At 42.6% G+C, this 20021-nt stretch overlaps 1 protein-coding gene across 1 annotated transcript in view; it reads left to right on the top strand.

Annotated features, from left to right (window-relative positions):
* ZBTB41 (zinc finger and BTB domain containing 41) overlaps positions 1 to 20021 on the top strand; it is a 207527-nt gene that overhangs the window by 89418 nt on the left and 98088 nt on the right. Inside the window, exon 8 of the mRNA XM_085601841.1 lies at positions 18595 to 18701. Coding sequence (XP_085457967.1) covers positions 18595 to 18701 — 107 coding nt within the window. The remainder of the gene's footprint in view (positions 1 to 18594; positions 18702 to 20021) is intronic.

Genomic DNA, 20021 nt, shown 5'->3' on the forward strand with positions numbered 1-20021 from the left:
TTCTACCTCTGTTTCAAGGATAATTAGGTGGAAGTGAAGTCAAACAAAAGCATCATTTTTGAAGAACAAAGCAAGGAAAATTTTACACTTGGTTGTTTTGCCCCATTTAAAAGATATTTGGGTGGATGTTAAAACATTTCGACAAAAATGTAATATGACATGTTACATGTGACAAGAGTAATATTTCAAAGAAAAAAATACAACTAGTGAAATTAAATATCTACTTTGTAGATTTTTATTAAGTGGGTGAGATGGCGTTGGCCTCATCTTCTAGCATGTCACAACCGCCACCTTTTCTCTCTGAAGAAGGCGATCCAATCCTACCATGGAAAAGGTGGAAGAATCTTTTTGATTCATATATTGTGGCCATTGGAGGTGAACACTTTTCTGCGGTTAGGAAGCAAGCCATTCTTCTTCACAATTTGGGCGTTGAAGGAAGGAATACCTATGACAGTATGGATTTACTTCCCATTGGTGATGGTGATGGTGATGGATCTCCCAGTGATGTGTATGAGATGTCCTTAGTTATGCTAGAGAGATACTTTGGCCCTCGCATCAATGTAGTCTTGGAAAGACATACGTTTTTTACCAGAATCCAAGGTCCAGTGGAACGTGTTGGCAGTTATGTCGCAGCTTTGAAAACTCTTGCCCGCACGTGTGAGTTTGGTGACCTTTCAGATTCATTGGTAAGAGACCAATTGGTAAGGTGCACCAACAGTGTTCGTGTTCAAGAGAAGCTTCTATCAAAAAACCCTTCTTTGACTGAAGCTGTTGCTATTGTGGAGGGGATGGAGAACACCTCCAAATGGCTGAAAGAAATTAGAAAAAGCAAGGAGGAAAAAGTTCAAAAACCCAGTGATGTACATGCTATAGATGAAGAGGAAAATCATGAGGGTTGCAATACACTAGCGAAGATTTCTTCTTCTACTAATAGCAAGACACTTGTTGGAAAGGACACACATGTGCGTACTCCTTTTAAGAGTGTTCATAATAAGGGAGAACGTGACAATCATTCTGATGAGGGGAATAATGATTCCAGCGATAAAACTGTTTCCTCTAGTACTAAGCCTAAGTGTATGAGATGTGGAAGTTTTTCACATTTCTCTAATTATCCACATTGTTTTGCGAGAGAGGCAGTGTGCAACAAATGTGGCGTTAAGGGGCATTACGCTAGAGTGTGTAAGGGGTTTGATAAGAACCGCAACTTGCAGAAAAATGTTGAAGTTGTACGCACTATTCTTTTGAGCGTGAAGGCTGATGGTGAAGAGATAGATGCTGACAGGGTGATTATGCCGGAATGTAAGATCATGGTGGAGGGTATGATTTTTCTGTCCTAGCGGATTCTGGTTCGCCTTTTACCATGATTGGTAATAAGCAATGGGATGAGTGTGTGGGTCTCGAAAATGTGACCTTGTTGGCACCAGATATCAACCCTGTTAGTTATGGTGGTGCCAAAATTAATGTCCTCGGCTATGTTCAAGCTCGTATCAAATTCAAAGATAGGCATACCGTGGGCAAAGTCTATGTGGCTGAAAGAGGGGACAATTTGCTTGGATGGAGGCATCAACGAGATCTTGGCATAATGCTTAACCCTTGTGCGAAAGATCCCAAGGATCAAGTTATGTTGGTAAATTCCTTGGGTGTGAGTGGTGAATGTTATGATACATTTCCGGAGGTCTTTTCAGATGCTTTAGGTTGTCTTAAGGGGTTTGAGCATCACATTGTTTTGAAAGAGAGAGCCATACCGTGTGTGCACAAAGTAAGGAGGGTGCCAAACATGATGGTTGAGCCACTAAGAACTGAGTTGCAGAGGTTGCTTGATTTGAGGATTATTGAAGAGATTGAAGCCTCAGAGTGGCTTGCACCCATTGTTCTTGCTCCTAAGGATGGAGGAACAAGTGTTAGGATGTGTGTGGACTTGAGGGGGCTGAATGAGTGGATTTGGGTTGACCGTCAACCGTTACCCAACATATCTGAGTCTCTTAGTATGTTAAGGGGGGCTAAGGTTTTCAGTGTGCTAGATTTATCTTCGGCCTACCACCAAGTCATGCTGCATAAAGACTCAAGGCATCTTACGTCTTTTGTGACGCCTTTGGGGGCTTATCGCTTTCTCCGAATGCCTTTTGGGTTGGCGTCGGCAGCGGCTTGTTTTCAAAGGGTCATGAAAATGGTACTTGGAAAAATACCCAATGTGATGTTTTTCCAAGATGATATTTTGATATATGGGGAAAATGAAGAGGAACTATACAGTGTTGGAGAAGCTGAGGGATGCTGGACTCACGGTTAAAAAACAAAAATGTCGAGTGGGATTGAATTCTGTGACATACTTAGGACATGTGATCTCGGGGGAGGGCATACAACCCAAATTGGAGCTAGCTGAAGCTGTGGTGAAGGCTCCTGTCCCTCAGGATAAAGATCAGGTGAGATCATTTTTAGGGCTCGCCGAGTTTTACTCTGTTTGTTCAAGGTTTTGCTAGTGTAGCTGAACCCATCAGGACTCTGCTCAAAAAGGGGACACAGTTTGCATGGTCTGAAGAGTGCCAGAAGGCCTTTGTATGTATAAAGGCTGAGCTTGGTAAGATGCCCACTTTAGGTCACTTTGATGTGAATTGCAAGACTGTTTTGACGATGGATGCCAGTCTGAAAGGGTTGGGAGCGGTGCTCTCCCAAGTAGTGGATGGTGAAGACAGAGCAATAGCTTTTGCTTCTAGGGCTCTCAAAGATGCGGAGGTTAATTACTCTTGTATTGAAAGAGAAGCGTTGAGTGTCTTCTGGGCAATTCAACACTTTAAATTCTTTCTCTGGGGGATTCCTTTTTTGGTCCGGACGGATCATCGGCCTTTGGTTCAAGTCTTCTCGTGCCGTCCCAATGAGAATGTTACACCAAGACTCAAGCGTTGGAGTGAGGGACTCCAGGAATTTAATTTTGTGGTTCGCTACATTCCGGGTTTGTGTAACAAATCTGCGGATTGTCTTTCTCGTCTACCGGTTGAACAGGTTTCAGACTGTAGTGAGGTTGAAGGTGTACTGTGGGTGGCGGAGTCTGCCTTTTCGTCTGAGGAATGGTTGGAGGGTGTAAATAGTGAGAGGGATTTTGTTCCTCTTAAAGAATGGATAAATCATGGGTGGCCTGATTACAAGACTTTGGATTTGGAAATGAGACCTTATTGGGGTGTGAGGGAGGAGTTGTCTTTTTGTTATGACAACCTTATGAGAGGTGACAGAGTGATTACTCCGAGTGCTTTTAGGGACAAAGTAATTAACCTTGCTCATGAAGGTCATTTGCGTAGGAGTTTAACAAAAGCTCGGGTGAGGGAGAAGTACTGGTGGCCTAGTATGGATCACATGATCGAGGCTGTGGTTAAGGACTGTTTGTCTTGTGCTGCTAATGATAAGTCTCACACCCCTAGCAAAGCTCCTTTGTCTCCTGTTGAGGTTCCTGAGAAGGTATGGACGAAGTTGGGTTTGGATATAGTAGGCCCATTTGAACTGTTACCTTCTTTTGAAAGGTTTGTTATTTTGCTGGTGGATTATACTTCGAAGTGGGTGGTCACCAAGTGTGTGTCTGTGGCTAACACGAAAACGGTGATAAACTTCCTTAAAGATGTTTTCGTTTCAGAAGGAGTTCCAAGGTTCTTGGTTACAGACAATGGGGTACAATTTGTTTCCCATGAGATTTGTAATTTTCTTAAGGATTTTAACATTGTTCACCAGAGGACAGCTTTGTACTCTCCCCAGGCTAATGGGTTAGCTGAAAGGATGAACAGGGTGGTTAAGAGTTGTGCTCAGCGGGCTCTGGAGTTGAGGTTACCCTTTGGTACTGTTTTGAGGGACACCTGGTGGGCTCACCGCACCACACCTAATGCTATCACACTTAAGTCTCCTTTTGAAGATTTGAGGGGGAGGAAAGCTCCTTCCAAGTTGAATCCTAGTTGGCTACCTGCTAGTGTTGGCAGTGGTATGTCTGCAGACATGAGACGTACCAGGGTTACTGATTATCAGAGGAGGTATAAATCAAGTTATGATTCTAGGATGAATGTAAAATACAAGAAGTGGTGTGTTGGAGATCAAGTGCTTGTGAAGAATCCTAGACACACTTTTAAAGGTAGATCTGTTTTTCTGGGTCCTTTCACCATTGTGGCCATCAGGAAGAATGTGGTCAGAGTTGACACAGATTGCTGGTGGAGTATGTCTAGATTGGTCAGGTATTCTGGTGAGTTTCAAGATGTGGAAGTTTCCAGACCTGCATTGACGGGGGGCAAGAAGTTCTGATAACAATGGGGCTTTTGGTGGAAGGGAATCCAGATCTCCTTCTGCTAGGTGCAGAAAAGTGCCCATCAAATTGAGGGATTATGTGTTGCATTAGGGTTATCTTCATTTTTGTGCAGCTGCCCTATTGTAGCTATAGTAGATGGATCATATGCTGTTCTGTGCTCATTTTTACTTTTCCTGTTTACATTTATGTTTGTTACAGAGTGTTATCTTCTGCAATTGTTTTATTGTTGTTTCCTGAATCTGAATTTTATTGTTAACGTGTATTGGCGTTTGTTTATTGGGAGGGGGATGTGTTGTGATCTGTATTTGGAATATTGGAATACTCTCCATGTAATGGAATGGAGTGATGTATTGGATGATGCATCACTCATTCCAGAGGGAGAGAGAACAACGGAGTAATGTTGGTGCTGTGCTTTGAAACTGGCTGTTCTGTCAAATAAATCATTGACTTCAAGCCTCCTAAGAGAACGGATATCTTATTACATTTGTCTTTCCTGGTATTAAAGAAAGTTTGTTGTCATCAGTTTTAACTCATTACTGCTAACCAACCTGTACTCCCAATGACCGGAAGAAATGTACTTTTAGTCACAAAACCAGGCAAGCTCCCTAGATAACTCATCTGGTTCATTTCAAGTGATTGCCGTAGAAAAGGAGCACTGAAAATTATTCTTTACACGCATGCAGCTAGCACATTTTTCATATGAATATAAAACATATTCTCTTAAACGTTACTTTTTAAGGCACAGATATTTCTATTGCTTAATGGCGATGCATTAACTTGCATTAAAATATAATAGATTATTCTTGTCTTGCTATTTTTAAATCGAAGTTCCATGCACTCTCTTTCTTATTATATATTTTTGCTTGCCCTTCAAAAAAGTATGTCTTTCTGCTAAAATCAAATGTATTCATTTAAGCCTCTCTTTAATGGGGTGAATTAGACCAAAAGCACATCACCCATAATATATCAGCCATATAGCCATAAACAGAAGGAAGAGTTTACTTTTTTATTGTTTTGTAAAGCATGTGATTGCAAAAGATAGCCACTTCTTGGGTAAATAAAGATCATTATCTAGTGGACTGAGGATCTCATGAAGTAAGATATGTTCTCCGTCAAAGGATCATTGCTGATTTTCATGAACCCATAATTTTTCCACCTCCGTGTTGTATACATGAACGCTTTTTACAAGACAAAAAACATTTCTGGAAAAAAAGAACCATCTAACCTAATGCCTATGTAATTTAAAGGCATTTTTCCTTAATTTAGAATATTTATTTTAAAACCATTAGGTGTGAGTAATTTGTGACATAAATATGAGTAATTCTTATACATGAGCAAACGTCCCACTCTCCATGGTTTTAAAAAACATTGGAAAAATGAAAGGCAATACCTGCATAAGCATACCTTTTCCTAAGGCTAAATATGCAGGGACAGAAAAACTGTGCTGTGACTTTAAAGTTTCAGGCTGATCTAGGTAACCCGTAAGGCACAACTCGAGACAGTTGCTCTCCAGTTCATCCTTCTGCACTCTTGCTAGAGGATCCCTGAATTTGGCCATTTGGTCCAGATGGTTTGGTCTTCAAAGTTAGCTAATGCCAAATCATTTGGTGCTGGATTTTGAGATTTTTATATCCTGCAGGTCAGTCACTTTTTTCTCTGATGGAAAATGCTTTTACCTTTTGTAAAATATCCCAATTGTCAGAGTAAAAAGTCAGAGAAGGAACACCTCAATTTATGCACACTGTCTCTTCTGGAAAATTATGAAAATAAGCAGTATCGGGAAGATCATTATGAGGCCTTGTGTGGATTAAATTGAGGGAAAAGTAGAGTTCCAAACATCCTTCTGAAACCCCTTCAGCATCTTCAGAAAAGATTGACTAGATGAGAGGAGCGTCTGTCTCCTTCTCTGTGCTCTCCCTGGAGTGTACAGATTTTTCTATAAAGAGGCAAAAGTAAAAGAAGAAAGATCAAAATCAGCACTCATGTCCGCCATTCGACTCTGGCTTTATTCCCGCCATCGTTTATAGCATCATGGCACTCACTATCGAGAGAAATATAATCAACATCACAAGAAAGCAGTTTGACTCTCCCTCTTTGCTATTGAGGGACATGGCCCTCATACAGTTCAATATCTAGCGGTTCGAAGAGGGGGATCTCTGTTGAGATCAATAACGTCAAACATACTGCAACACCAAATTGTTCCTATTATTCAAGATTTTCATCTGGTACCAGATCTTTTTAAACCATCTCAAAGAGGCATTACTCAGATAGGCTTGTGGAATAGATTTGGCAACAAAGAAGTTTGCTTCAAAAACTCTAGCTATTTTGCTAATAAAGCGTATACCATTTCCTCCCAAAATTTGCCGAAGAAACAAGTGGAAACTAAATATAGAGAATTCGCCTCTGTTCTGGCTTCTGCAATTAAACAGTCTGATAGCTCCTGTTTGAGTACAGCCACATATGCCTCAAACGTTTCAAGATGCACCACTGTGTCTCATACGAGAAATTCCTTTATCATCTGGTCATCACAAGCCTCAACTGGACAAAGGCTGAAAGCTACTCATGCTGCCATGTCCCTAAGCACTCTTTCTCCAAGAAGGTGTTGTGCCTGTTCCTCCACCCCAAAAAGGCTTCATGTTTGAACTCGTTATAGTCAAGAAGCAAAAGTCGCTTTTCTCGGGCTGCAAGAACAAGTTCCTTTGTCTGACACAGGCTCCTGCTCTTCAAACTCAAACAAGTATTGTATACCATCCTCAGATCTCCAAAAATGCCCCCTTTCCCCACACAACATTTAGAGGACAGTAGGTTCTGGACACAGGTAAATCTAAACGAAGTATCGCATTTTATACTCCACAGTGTATTTTCTTTGGTATCTTTGACACTCTTCAAGATAGGCCATTAACTCCTTTAGTTTCACACCCTTTTTTTTTTTTTTTGTCAAACCATTTTTATTGCAGGACCAAACGTATAATTCAACCATCAAGGCACATATTTGTAAAGCGGGTTTCCCGCCTTCCCTTTGACCAGTATGTAGTGCAACGTACACAGCTGTACTGCCCACATCCCGGAGGCCGGGCGGCATCACTCATTCGTATGGTACAGTAAAACGATAGTTTCACACCCTTGTGAGCCAGTTATGAAATAGTTCTGGTTACACCAATATCAAAGAAAAAATACAAAGTTCACTCTTCCTCAATTCTGATCCATCACCAGACTCTTTTAGAGATGCAGCAATAAAAAAGACATTTCCAAATATGTCTTTGGCTTCAGTTACAGCTGATAAGGACAGTCCGCACATGGATATAGCTAGCAAGATGGTTTGTGGAGCCTCAGCTGCATCTCTAATAGTAGAAAGTTTGTTTGCGTTCTTAGGTAGATATGACTAATCTTTTTGGGATGCAGTGACTAGAGATTTTTGATGGGCTTCTAGTGGAGGATGGTTATGATATAGTTGAAGTGGGGAATAAAGGACAAATAATGATGAACTAAATCTTCAGTGTGGCTTTTGATGTTGATCTTGCAGCATATGTCTTCTGCCACAAAATATGCATGACGCGTGCCTCATGGTTGAGATAACAGAAAGTTAACAATTTTCCCTTTCTGTTGATGATCCCTCTTCAGATCCGATGGATAAAACAACGACAGAAACTGATGCTCATTACAGACGTTTAGACAGGAAATACTAGCACAGGCAGTACTAGTGTGTTCACAGCTCCTATTGTCATCCTGTCACCCACACTCGCTGACAAAGGCAGCAATTTCATCAGTGCTTTCAGTGCAGGCAGAGAAGAACATCAAGAGTTAAAAAGCACCTGCCATCTGTCAAAACAAGGCAATGACTTCCCTAATCCACCCTAATTGATACCCACTTTGGTAGTGGGTGTCTTATCTCAACACCTGGCAAAATGACAATGCACCACAAAAATCAATTGGGTGCTCTCAATTATGAGGAATATCTGCGCTCTGAGACTTAAGCCTTTGCCACAAGTGGGGAAGCCACTGAAGCCAAGCTTTCAACAACTGCAACTCTTCAGATTGGAAGTTAGAGCTTTCAGTAAAAAGGCGGTAGCTCGAGTGTGAAATGTTTAAATAAACGTAGAGGTTGGCTAAAGGGATACCGTGATCTAACAGGAAGACGTCCAGTATTCAGACCCATCCTAGATTTAATAAACACTTTCAAATGGATAAAAAGCACAAGTTTAAAGTGCTGGTGTTACATGCGATCTTCCCTTCTATGATTCAGGGTGGCTAGATGTATTCCATAGTCCTCGAAGATGTGTCTTTCAATATCCCAGTAGTTCAGGGTCCCACAAAACACCTGAGGTTAGTAGTGCAGAAAGAGTATTTCCAATTCATCTTCTCATCGATTGGTCTGGGTGCTCTGAAAATGGTAGAAAGATCAGAATCTTACACTCTCCACACCTGGACATCTAATTGCAAAGTGACTGTAGGCATTCTGACAGGATATGTAATCAAGTCTAAGTCGGTTCTATTAAAAAAAATTAAATACCTAGGAGAAATATTAGACTCTGGCTCTGGCAAACATGTACGCTCCAGACAAATGGTGTTTATCAATTCAGATAAAGTGCAGGATGTTACACTTCATCAAAAGTCCAGCAGTGAGGAAAATAACTCTTCTTCTTTGTTGTGGCCTTTTGTATTTGTAGTTGCTGCAAATGGGATATTAGAGGTATGTTTAGGGGACGTCTGGAGTTAGCACTAAGGGATTTGGGAAGACAAATTGATGCTGTTATCGGAAATATAGTAATCCTTTCCATGGCAGGCAAAATGAAACAATCTCATGCGAGGCGTATTTCAGCAACCTCTTCTGAAGTAAACTATCATCACAGATGCTTCACACCTGGGGTTTGGTGCTCATCCTACAGGCTTGGACATTCAGGGTAAATGACCTTGAAAGTAACGATCCCATCACATAAATGTAGGACCTCAGAGAATTGCTTCTGGCTTTGAAATGATTTGTTTCATTACTGAAGGGCTACAAAGTCTTCCTGCAAACGGCCAAAACAACAACAGTGTGCTACCACAACAAACAAGAGTTCCAAGTCTGACATGTAATAGTGTGTGTGTGTGTGTGTGTGTGTGTGGTAATATATGATGTTGAGTGTATGGACGTATGTAGGTGGACATGATTGGAAAATGGACAAGTTGCTGTATTATGGTAGGTGGTACCCTAAGTGCTGTTCGAGTTAATATGGGTGCCTATCGTTCCCTAGGGCAATCACTGGACTAATTGTTAGTGTCAACTGACTAATAGTTGTGTTGTGTATGATGTTGGTGTAGAGGACATATGATAGTGGGGTGTGTTAGCAAGTGATAGTGGTTGAGCACTACTGGCCACACACAGTATATCTAGCACAAATAATTGAAATGGGGAGAGGGTAATGGGATAAGAGAGAAAGTAAGAAACTTTTGATACTGCCCCCAGCTACCTCACTCTACTGTGGGTGGTTATCTGAAAATTTATATGGATATCGAAAGGCAAATAGGAAAGCTTGTATTAATCTGCCTTAAACATCCGGCTTCTAACTTCAGAAGAGAAAGATTATACCTTTAGGATATCCCTGTGTATGAAGATGACTTTCCTGAAACTGAAATGCAAGCTAAATATTATCAATGAAATGCTGATTAGACTCTGTCCTTATTGGCAAGAATGCTACCTCTAACTTCGTAGATGGTTTCTGTTTTGCATTTGGCTCAACTGAAAAGTAATTGACATTGTTTGTAATCTGTGGTTCCTAATCTTAATGACCCATGTTCCACTTATCAAACATCACTTGTACCTTAAATGTGCACTATATACACATAACATAATCAGTGGTGCTTTGACAATAGAATCCTTTCTGTTCCTTCACAAAATAATTTAAGTAAAAAAACACTGGAAATAGTCCCCAAAGCCTTTAGATATAAAAGTTTAATTCACAAAACAGTTCATATGGTTGTTTTCTCAAATGATGTGGCTTTAAGAATACTCTGTCATATAGATGTCTTCACACCGAATTCTAAAGGAAGATGTTATTCCTCCAGACTGTATCACAAATCCACAAAGCAACCTAGTAACTCAAATGTTTAGCAAGATTGCTGTGAAACATGAGTTAAATTATACCTGGCACTCTAAGATGGCCGCCACCATGTCCTAACCTTATGAAAAGTTCAGGAACTCCAAGAATGTGCAGTTCCTGTTTAGGTGGCGTCACATAGTGCAGCCCCCATGAGCGCATAGCTTTTCAGCAGGTTGCTTGCACCCTCGCTGCACGTCTCCTTTCCCTTCAAAAAGCATGCAGCGCAGGCAGGCCTTGAGCACAGTATCCTCATGCTCCCAATGCTCAGTGGTAAGCCGAGCAATACTTACAAGCAGCATATGTTTGGAGTCACCTTAGCATCTTACATCTGCATCCTTTCCTCTAAATCATGCCCTGCCACCTTGCACTGCTATCAGAAATGGTTCTTTGTTTGTACTTTAGTTTCCATTATACCTTGTTTTAGGGACTTTTCAACACCCTTTTTCTTTAGTAAAGTGAATTCTTCTATTATTATTTGATAGTGCTGTAATCATCTATATCATTGGGACTCAAGATTTTAAGTGCGAGAGAACAAATGAATAGTATACATATAAAGTACACTGCCAACCAGATTGTTCTGGCATACACAAGGATCAAAGGCAGAACCTACCTTCCAGAATTGTAACATATAGCTAAAGTTACATAATCATTTTATACAACCTCAAAGACACCATCATTAAATCTTCATGACAGGACTGGCACAAGATCTCAGAAGCATCCTGGTCTTCCGAACTCCTACCCCACATAACAACGTTCCCAAATCTATCTCCAACTTCAGTGACTCGATCACCCCCTGGACAACACCCTGTCTCCTCTCAGAGCCAACTAAGCCACAAGAACCAGAACATAAGCAAGTTGGTACACAGAAGAGCTCTGGCTTACTATACACCACTGTAAGCAAATTTAACGCAGATGGAGACAAATTCAGAACGACACCAACCAGAGCACCTACAAATCTGCCCCCAGATGCTATCAGAAAATCTAAGCCACCAAACACTCTGCACTCACTGACCACATCGAACCAGAAACATCAGTGTCAAGGAAGTCTTTGTCACAATGAGAAAGTCACCTTCTGACAGCAAGTTCAACTAGTGTAACCCCCTCATACCTCTGCACCCAGTTGTCCATATTCTTCAGCAACAAGATAGCCTGCATCTAGGAAATCTCTGCGCCCCTACAGGACCCTTCCAGCCTAGCCACCAACCTCACTGACAACCACCTCCACAACACCAGTCAGTTCAGACTCAGGTCTAACTACAGAACTGAAATTGCACTCATTGTCGCCACGGATTACATCTGCTGATCATGGACAGAGGTGACACTGCAGTCCTCATTCTACTCTATCTTTCTGCATCCTTCAAAACCATCTCACATGCCATCCTTTTTTTATGACTGCACAAAGCCTGCATTCAAGGTCCCGCACTTCGCTGCGTTTGCAGCCTTCCTGACAGGTCCCAACGACTTCATCGAGAGAGTCTCCGAGAAGGAACCTGAGAAGGTTGAGGTCCCCATCCTCCCGCCGCACACGTTCATGGGAGAGATCACGTTCTCACCATGCCTCCTCTCCAAAACGGAGGCGACGAAGATCACCAACATGGTCCACGTCCACCAGGTCTTCGATAAGGGACTATTCTCCAACTTTGTCGGCGACACCTCCATCCAGAGTTTCGCCGATTGATGACTTGGGTACCTTCACTGAAGTTCTCGTCCAGAGGAGCCAACAAACTGAACATAAGTATGTAGGCTCCGACGGTCTGCACTTCTGTTATCTTTGAGACTTTACATCATCGTTCTTCAACGAGGTCTGTGCTGCCTTTGGTCCCAGGCCTTTTAGAACCCGCCATGCAGACTTTCTTAACTCCTGCAACAGTAAGTGCAGTACCTTCTCTCATTGCAAAGAAGTACAAAGCCCCTGATCAGGATCCATTTTTCCTGCGTTCGGATCCTCCCCCGGATTCTGTAATTGTGGCGGTGACCAGGAAGACACACTCTGCGACATCATCTTCTTCAGTCCCTCCTGAGAAGGACAGCAAGGTTATGGACTCTTTGGGCAAGAGGATGTGTAATACTGCGGCCTCCGTCATGAAGGTTGCCAACGCCTCAGATCTCTTGGGGAAATATGACAGGTCACTATGGGACTCTCTCACGATTTACGGAAAAACTCCTGAAAGAAGACCAACAGGACTTTCGGGAGATACTGCAGGAAGGGGACTTGGTGGTAAACCAGGTAATAATTGCTGCTGCGGACTAATCTGATCTGGGCGCGCACGGCTATTCGCACGGCATATGCTCTAGATGCTCGGCCTGGCTGCGTCTTACAGGTCTTAAGCCTGATGCGCAACGGAAGATCATCAATCTACCATTCAATTGTTCTTCGTTGTTTGGGTCTTATGCTGACGATGAGATGTCTAAAATAAAAGCTGAATTGGACACTGTGAAGGCCGTTGGGCTGGAGAAACGGAAGGAAATTTCAAAAATGGTTTCGTCCTTACTACAACAGGCGTTCCTTCCAACAGAGGGTTCAAACCCCTCAGTGGTCCTCTCAAAATCAACAACAGCAGAGGTCACACTTTCACCAGAGTAGACCTGGTAGAAGAAGAGGAAACAACAGACAGCAGGCTTCAACTGCTAAACAACCAGCTAAACAATGAACACATGCTTCCTCCGTGCCCGTTAGCCACTCCGCTAAGGGAAAGTATCGCTTTTCACCTGAAAAAGTGGAGATCCATTACAAACGACAAATGGGTGCTGAATATTGTGCAAAATGGATACTTGCTGAGGTTCAAAGCCCCACCTCCACCAGTTCCACCACACAGAGAATTCCGTCAATGTCACCACATGTTCCGGTGTCCGAAAAGTATCGAACGTTTCTCCGCTTTCAAGTAGCTCGTCAGCACTTCCAATTCCGAGTCTTTCTGTTCGGGCTCAAATCGGCCCCCCGAACATTTTCAAAGTGTATGGCAGTGGTGGCAGCTTTTCTCCGCAAGCGCAAGATTTTCATTTATTCCTATCTGGACGATTGGCTCCTCAAGAGCGCTACGCTTTCCCTACTTCAGAGTCATCTCACCTTCTGCCTTCATATACTGAACACGCTGAGTCTGCGGGTCAACTACAAGAAATCGGTCTTCAACCCGACCCAAAAAATTAATTACCTGGGCGCTTCACTGGATACTGTCACGGCAAGCGTGTGTCCTTTGGAGGAGGGGTTATCATCAATCAGGGAGCAATTACGCAAACTCCTCAGATCTCATCTTCCCACGGTCAGGCAGGTGTCTTCTCTTCTGGAGTCAATGGCTTCTTATGTCTTCATCGTCCCCAATGCTAGATTGAACATGCGTCCTCTACAACAGTCTCTGGAGGATCAGTGGATGCAGACATCAGGCCGCTGGGAAGACAGGGTAACTCTACCTCAGTCAGCGAGAGACTCCATCACATGGTGGATGAAGCGATCACATCTACTGAAGGGAGTCCCATTCCACCAAGATACTCCCACTCAGACTATAGTCACAGATGCTTCCCTGCAAGGTTGGGGAGCTCACATGGGACATCTTCAAGTACAAGGTCTCTGGTCGGAGACAGAGCTGAGGTATCACATCAACCTTCTAGAGTTGAGAGCCGTGCACCTAGCCCTCAAGTCGCTGTGCCCGTCTCTCCAGTCCAGCTCCCTCTTGATTCAGACAGACAACACCACGACAATATATTATCTGAACAAGCAGGGGGGCACCAGGTCAAGACCTCTCTCTCAGGAGTCGCAGACCATCTGGAAGTGGCTTCTTGCAAGAAATCTCAACATTGTGGCCATTCACCTGCCAGGGTCTCTGAACGTCCAGACAGGCACCCTAAGCAGGGTCTTCGTAGAAGCTCACGACTGGGTGCTAATCAGCAAAGTCACGCAAGACATCTTCCGGCAATGGGGAGTGCCAGACATCGATCTCTCAAACACAAAATGCCCCGTCTTCGCATCCAGGTTTCACCAGCCAGGTTCTCGGGGAATGCCCTTTTGATAAAATGGTCTCAGACATTACTGTACGCCTTTCCGCCACTGCCGCTCATCCCAGCAGTGATCAACAAGTTCTACAGGACCAACTCCAGAATGATCCTGATAGCTCCGGAGCGGCCGTGTCAGTGGTGGTACCCGGACCTTCTACACTATCCGAGGTGCCACACCAGAGGTTGCCTTGCCGTCCAGTCTTGTTGTCCAAGACTAGGGGAGAGTGTTTCATCCCAATCTTTTATCCCTCAGATTGACAGCATGGCTCCTGAGGTCCTGCAATACGGACACTTAGACTTACCAGCGGACTGTATGACCATCCTCAAGGAAGCCAAGAGACCTTCCACCAGGGCGTCCTATGCTTTCAAATGGAAGCTGTTCGACTTGTGGTGCATTAACAATGCTCATGATCCGGTGAGAGGTCAAGAGCAGGTGATCTTACCATACCTACTACATTTGGCCAAATCTGGCCTGCAGTTCTCCTCCATTAAAGTTCACCTAGCAGCAATCACTGCATACAGAAAGTCCCCTTCACAGGTTTCTTTTTTCCAGATGCCGGTGGTTAAAGATTTTCTTGAAGGGATAAAGAAGGTTTACCGCATCCCCAGTGAGATCTCCTTCTCCACCTTGTAGCTCAACATAGCTCAACATAGTCCTTACAAAACTAATGGGTGCTCCTTTTGAGCCAATTCACAGGGCTTTTCTGCAGCGCTTGTCATGGAAAACTGCGTTTTTAGTCGCCATCACTTCTGCCCGCAGGGTTAGTGAAATACAAGCCTTGTGCTGTAAAGACCCCTATACTGTTTTTCATGCAAACAGGGTAGTTTTAAGAACCCATCCGGGTTTTCTACCTAAAGTTGTCTCGGATTTTCACATCAATCAGGCTATCACTCTGCCCACATTTTCCCCCAATCCCACGACTCCTCCTGAGAGGTCCCTCCATTCTCTAGACCTCACATGGGTGCTGAAATTTTATCTTGACAAAACCAAGTCATTAAGAAAAACTGACTGGTTGTTTGTTAACTATGGTTCCATAAATACCGGTTTGGCGGCGTCTAAAGATTCATCTCTAGGTGGATAGTCTCTTGCATATATTTGTCCTATCAACCAGCCAACAAGTCTCTTCAGGGAAAACCTAAAGCACATTCTACCAGGGGAAAAGCCTCTACCACGGCTCTCCTTAGAAATGTTCCTATAGCAGAAATTTGTAAAGCAGCTACATGGCGTTCTGTTCATACTTTCTCTCGCCATTACTGTTTGGACTCTGATGCGCAGGCGGATGCCCAAGTTGGGCAAGCCTCGTTGAGAAATTTCTTTGGTTGATTCCATTTTAAGATGCACTGTTCTATATTTTGTGTACTGGTTTGCTCGTCCGCGAAGTAGTGGGTATGCGCTTGCTACTCTATTCAGTGCTTATGACTATTGATGAGTATCCCCTGGAAGAGAAGGATACGTTACTTAATTGTAATCCTAGTTCTCTTCCAGGGGTATACTCATCAAAGTCATAAGCAACCCTCCCGCCTCCCCGGACGAGCAATTATGGTACAATAATGTGTGTTTTGCATCTTATATTCAGGGTGCTACAAGTTAGTGCACCATAAAAAAAGAACTGACCTAACTGTCACCTGTGGTGCATGAGGAGAGCAGAGGGGCTCCTGGAGGTTTTAAAGGCACGGTGTCCAGAATCTTGGAAGCCTTAAAGGCAAGGTGCCAGTTTTTTACTGTACTATGATAGTTATTTATCTATGCTGCCTATGGGCCAACTGCCTGCTATTACCTGTTTTCCTTTTCTGAAAATAAAGGATTCTTGTATGACACTGTTACAGTGTATGTTCTCTATTACAGGGTGTATTTAGGGGATTATTTTCATACAAGAGAAACCTATGTAATTTTGGCGGTTTGCCCTATTGGAACAGTTTTAGGCTGCATGTTTATGTATATATACATATGTATGTGTATGTTTCGGAAGTGTTATACACTTGTAGGCCCGAGCATACACATATATATGTATATTTCTATATGCTCCAGGATCCTGCACGTGGGCGGGGATTATTCAGTGCTTATGACTTTGAGGAGTATATCCCTGGAAGAGAACTAGGATTACAGGTAAGTAACTTATTCTTATTTAGTGTCATTTAAATCGAACTAAATGATGAAAACTGGGACTATTTTACATAAATTAAAATTCTTAAACATTCCCATTCTTCCCTAAAATTGTAAGTTTACAGTGAAGTAATGAAGGCTATGGAAACTTGTGGTTTAAAGAGGATCTGCAAGTGATTAGTGGGGGACTGCCTGGAATTAGGTTATTAATTTAGAAGGGGTACTGCTACCAGTTTAACACAGTCAGCTTATGTCTATACATACATATAAGAGAATCTCTGCATAGATCCTAATACTTGTGTCACAAACAGCAGGTATTTCCAAACCACTTTAGTGAAAAAAATACTATTTTGATACAAAAATGTTAAAATTGGATAAGGGGAACTGGAGTAATGTTTTTTTTTTTTTAAGTATTATGGCAAAAAGTGCCAAAAAGCCTCCAAGCTCTAATTGAAAGTTATAGTTTGCATTTTACCAGAACATCTACAGTATCAAAATCAAGTTGGTCACACCAGTCAAACCTTTAAACTTTGGACTCTTTCAGTTCTCCTAGTCTTCCAGCAGGGTTAGGATCTATCGAAGTAGGATCATGGAGCTCCCTCTAAAGGTTCCTGTTAGATGCCAAAAGCTGTGAGTGGGACAAAGCAGGATTTTGTTGCTGTTGGGGTCATTTTGCCACAGGGGTCGGTTTGTTGCCTCCACTCCTTTGTAGGTTTACATTTGGACATATTCTCTTTTTTGGTTCTTGAGATCCAATATGTAGGGTAAGGATGGAAGCAGGAGTCTGGCAATGCTCAGTGAGGCCAGATACATTGGAAGTTACCCTGAAGCCTTTATCTTCATAAAAAGAGATACAAGCATAAAAAACCTGGATATCTTGCCTGCTGGGGTGTGCCCTTCCTTGGAAGGGCTCATCACTTTATCCTGGTCCTCTAGAGATATAAATGTGACTAACTCTCACTACAAGGATCCTCTCGGTCACTTGTTCAGCCATAAGTCCTTGAGGACAGGAATATAGACACCTGTTCTCTCCAGCCAGAGCTTCTTCATGATCTAGTCCAAGGGGGTCAGCTGGACCTTCTCCAACTCAGCAAGCTCTTCTGCCCTTTGCGTCCTTGTAGCCATCAACAGGAGGCCAACCACTTGACCCTTGGAGACCAGTTCCAGTCTCTGGGTGACAGCAGGCGTTGATGGTCCTTCCTTCCTCCAGCAGTCAGGCAATCATATTTCTTTAAATGTTTCTTTCCAGATGCAGGAATGTTCTTGGGTAATGATTCAGTGCCAGTCTGTTATCCTGTGCACTGACAGTTATTGGGGAATTCTCTACTACCAATCCTTGTAACCTTCTGGCCAAACCAAACCTTTTTAGCACTTCCTTCCCAGAGTCCATCATCCAAGGTGATCCAAGTTTTCCCTAAACTGCAGGAATCTTGTCCTTCCTTCCTTCTTGTCACATGACTTTTCACTCCATGTGACACTGTCCTTTCAAAATGTAACCCCATCAGAGCACATGCTGTTTTCTCGATCCATAACCTTTTGGCTTACAAATGGGTTGTGTTGTAAGTTATGACATATAACTAGCGCAATTTCTGCGCCAACTTACCACAGCTTTACCAAAAAGTTAAATACACTAATTAGGTGTAGCCAATCGAAATGTACAGTTTTAGGGACAGAGTACATACCATGTGGCATTGAATGTCAGCGTCACAGTGCTAACATTTTAATATCAGCAAAACTAGGGCCCATAAAAGAGTGAAAAATTGGGAAGCCCACACATTAAAGGCAAGTTTGCTCACCGGGCCCAACAACTGGTCCAATACAACTTGACCATCAGTTTTTCAAATTCCAGATGTCAGGGAGGCAGTAAGAGAAAGTATTTTTTATGTTTCAGCACTTGGAAACCTAAGACACTTTATTCAGAACAGGATACCCTCTGGACAGGAATGATGACATTACCTCTGTTTTCTGTGTCCTTTAAAATCCCACCTCAGGCTTGCTAATCCCAGTGCTTTAAAAAGTACTATGTTAAAAAGATATACTATGCTTAAACTTCACTCCATGCCTGTTCCCTTGAGCTTTGAGTCTGCTGCATAATGACATAAAATATCATGCAGATGTATTTTTGTGAATTTTGTATTTCACAGACTTCATCTGAGAGTCCACCATGATGACAAGCGCTATGAATGTGATGAATGTGGAAAATCTTTTATCCGACACGATCATCTTGCTAAACACCAAAAGATACACTCTGGTAAGAGTAGACGTTGTTTCATTTATCTGATCAGTCTCTGTTGATTTTTTGCAAAAGTCAGAATTGGTCATCAACGAGTTATAGAGGCTTGTCACCTGAGCTGTTCTTTTTATACTGCTATGGCTTTGTGTGTAGTTTGTCAGCGTGATGCAATTGCAATTTCGTACATAATTAATCTTAGATAGCTTATTTAAAACAATATGAATATTAAATGAGATTTTTGTTTTACTCTTTTCTTTACACACAATAGCTTCCACATTGTTTTAAATTAGCAAAGTATCTCCTCTGGACAGTATTGCTCTGAACAACACCCTAATAAAAAGGGCGCAGACAGTTATGGGGCACAGCTGGAAGAAGCGCGGGCTGATTAATGTTACCTCGTTGAAACACTACTTCCCTCATTGAAAAAGAACAGGCACCTGCCTATGCTGCCCACCATCCTGGATCAAGGCCGGGATGCTTTAGAGAATCATCTACAGCTAAAGCAGTAACACCAAGTGCAGGAAATAAATACAGGCACTCTACCCAAGACCCCCATGTACATAAGGGGCACTGTGACAGCAAGCCTATGTCGTAGACGTGCCCTTTACTGGGGTAGCCTTTTTGGTAGTGCAGTGGTTGACTCACAGCTTAAGAAGAAGGACAATGAGAGTGCCAAGGTCATTTTCGGTGTTGGACTTACTCCCAGGAAAAGAGCGCCCTATAGGGCAGGTTCAATCAAAGCCCTCAATATTGCATTTCGCTTTCCCTCTTCAAAGAAAACACCCTGCAATCAAACCGAAGCAAATAGACCTGCAGTAAACAAGAGCAACTGTGTCTATCATCTTAAACAAAAAGTCAATAGAAAGAGTATCGAAAAAAGAATCGAACTAAGGAGTCTACTGCATTTACTTTTTCGGACCAAACCAGGACAAGGCTCTAACTCTGTAGACCTGAGGGTGTTTATAAAGGCACACACTTTCAAAATGATGACACTACAGGAGGTGTTCCACACCTGAAAAGAGTGGACTATATAGTAATAATTGACCTCAAGGATGCACACCTGTATGTACCAACAAACAGCGGACATAAGAGGTTCGTTGTTGACAGGGTATATTACCAATTCAGGGTTCTACCTTTTGGATTAAAGACTGCTTGAAGGGTTTTCACAAAATTCCTCACTGTAGTAGCAGGACACACTCAGAGGCAGGGAACAAAGCTATACCTGTATTGAGGCATTTGGCTTTAAAGGCGATATTGTTTAAGTGTGGCAGGACAACATACGGGTAGTGATAAAGGCACTCCACAAAGTAGACTTCTCCCTCAACTTGGAGACATCAT

The sequence above is a fragment of the Triturus cristatus genome, chromosome 4_2 (assembly GCF_964204655.1).
Source record: "Triturus cristatus chromosome 4_2, aTriCri1.1, whole genome shotgun sequence".
NCBI classification, from domain to species: domain Eukaryota; kingdom Metazoa; phylum Chordata; class Amphibia; order Caudata; family Salamandridae; genus Triturus; species Triturus cristatus.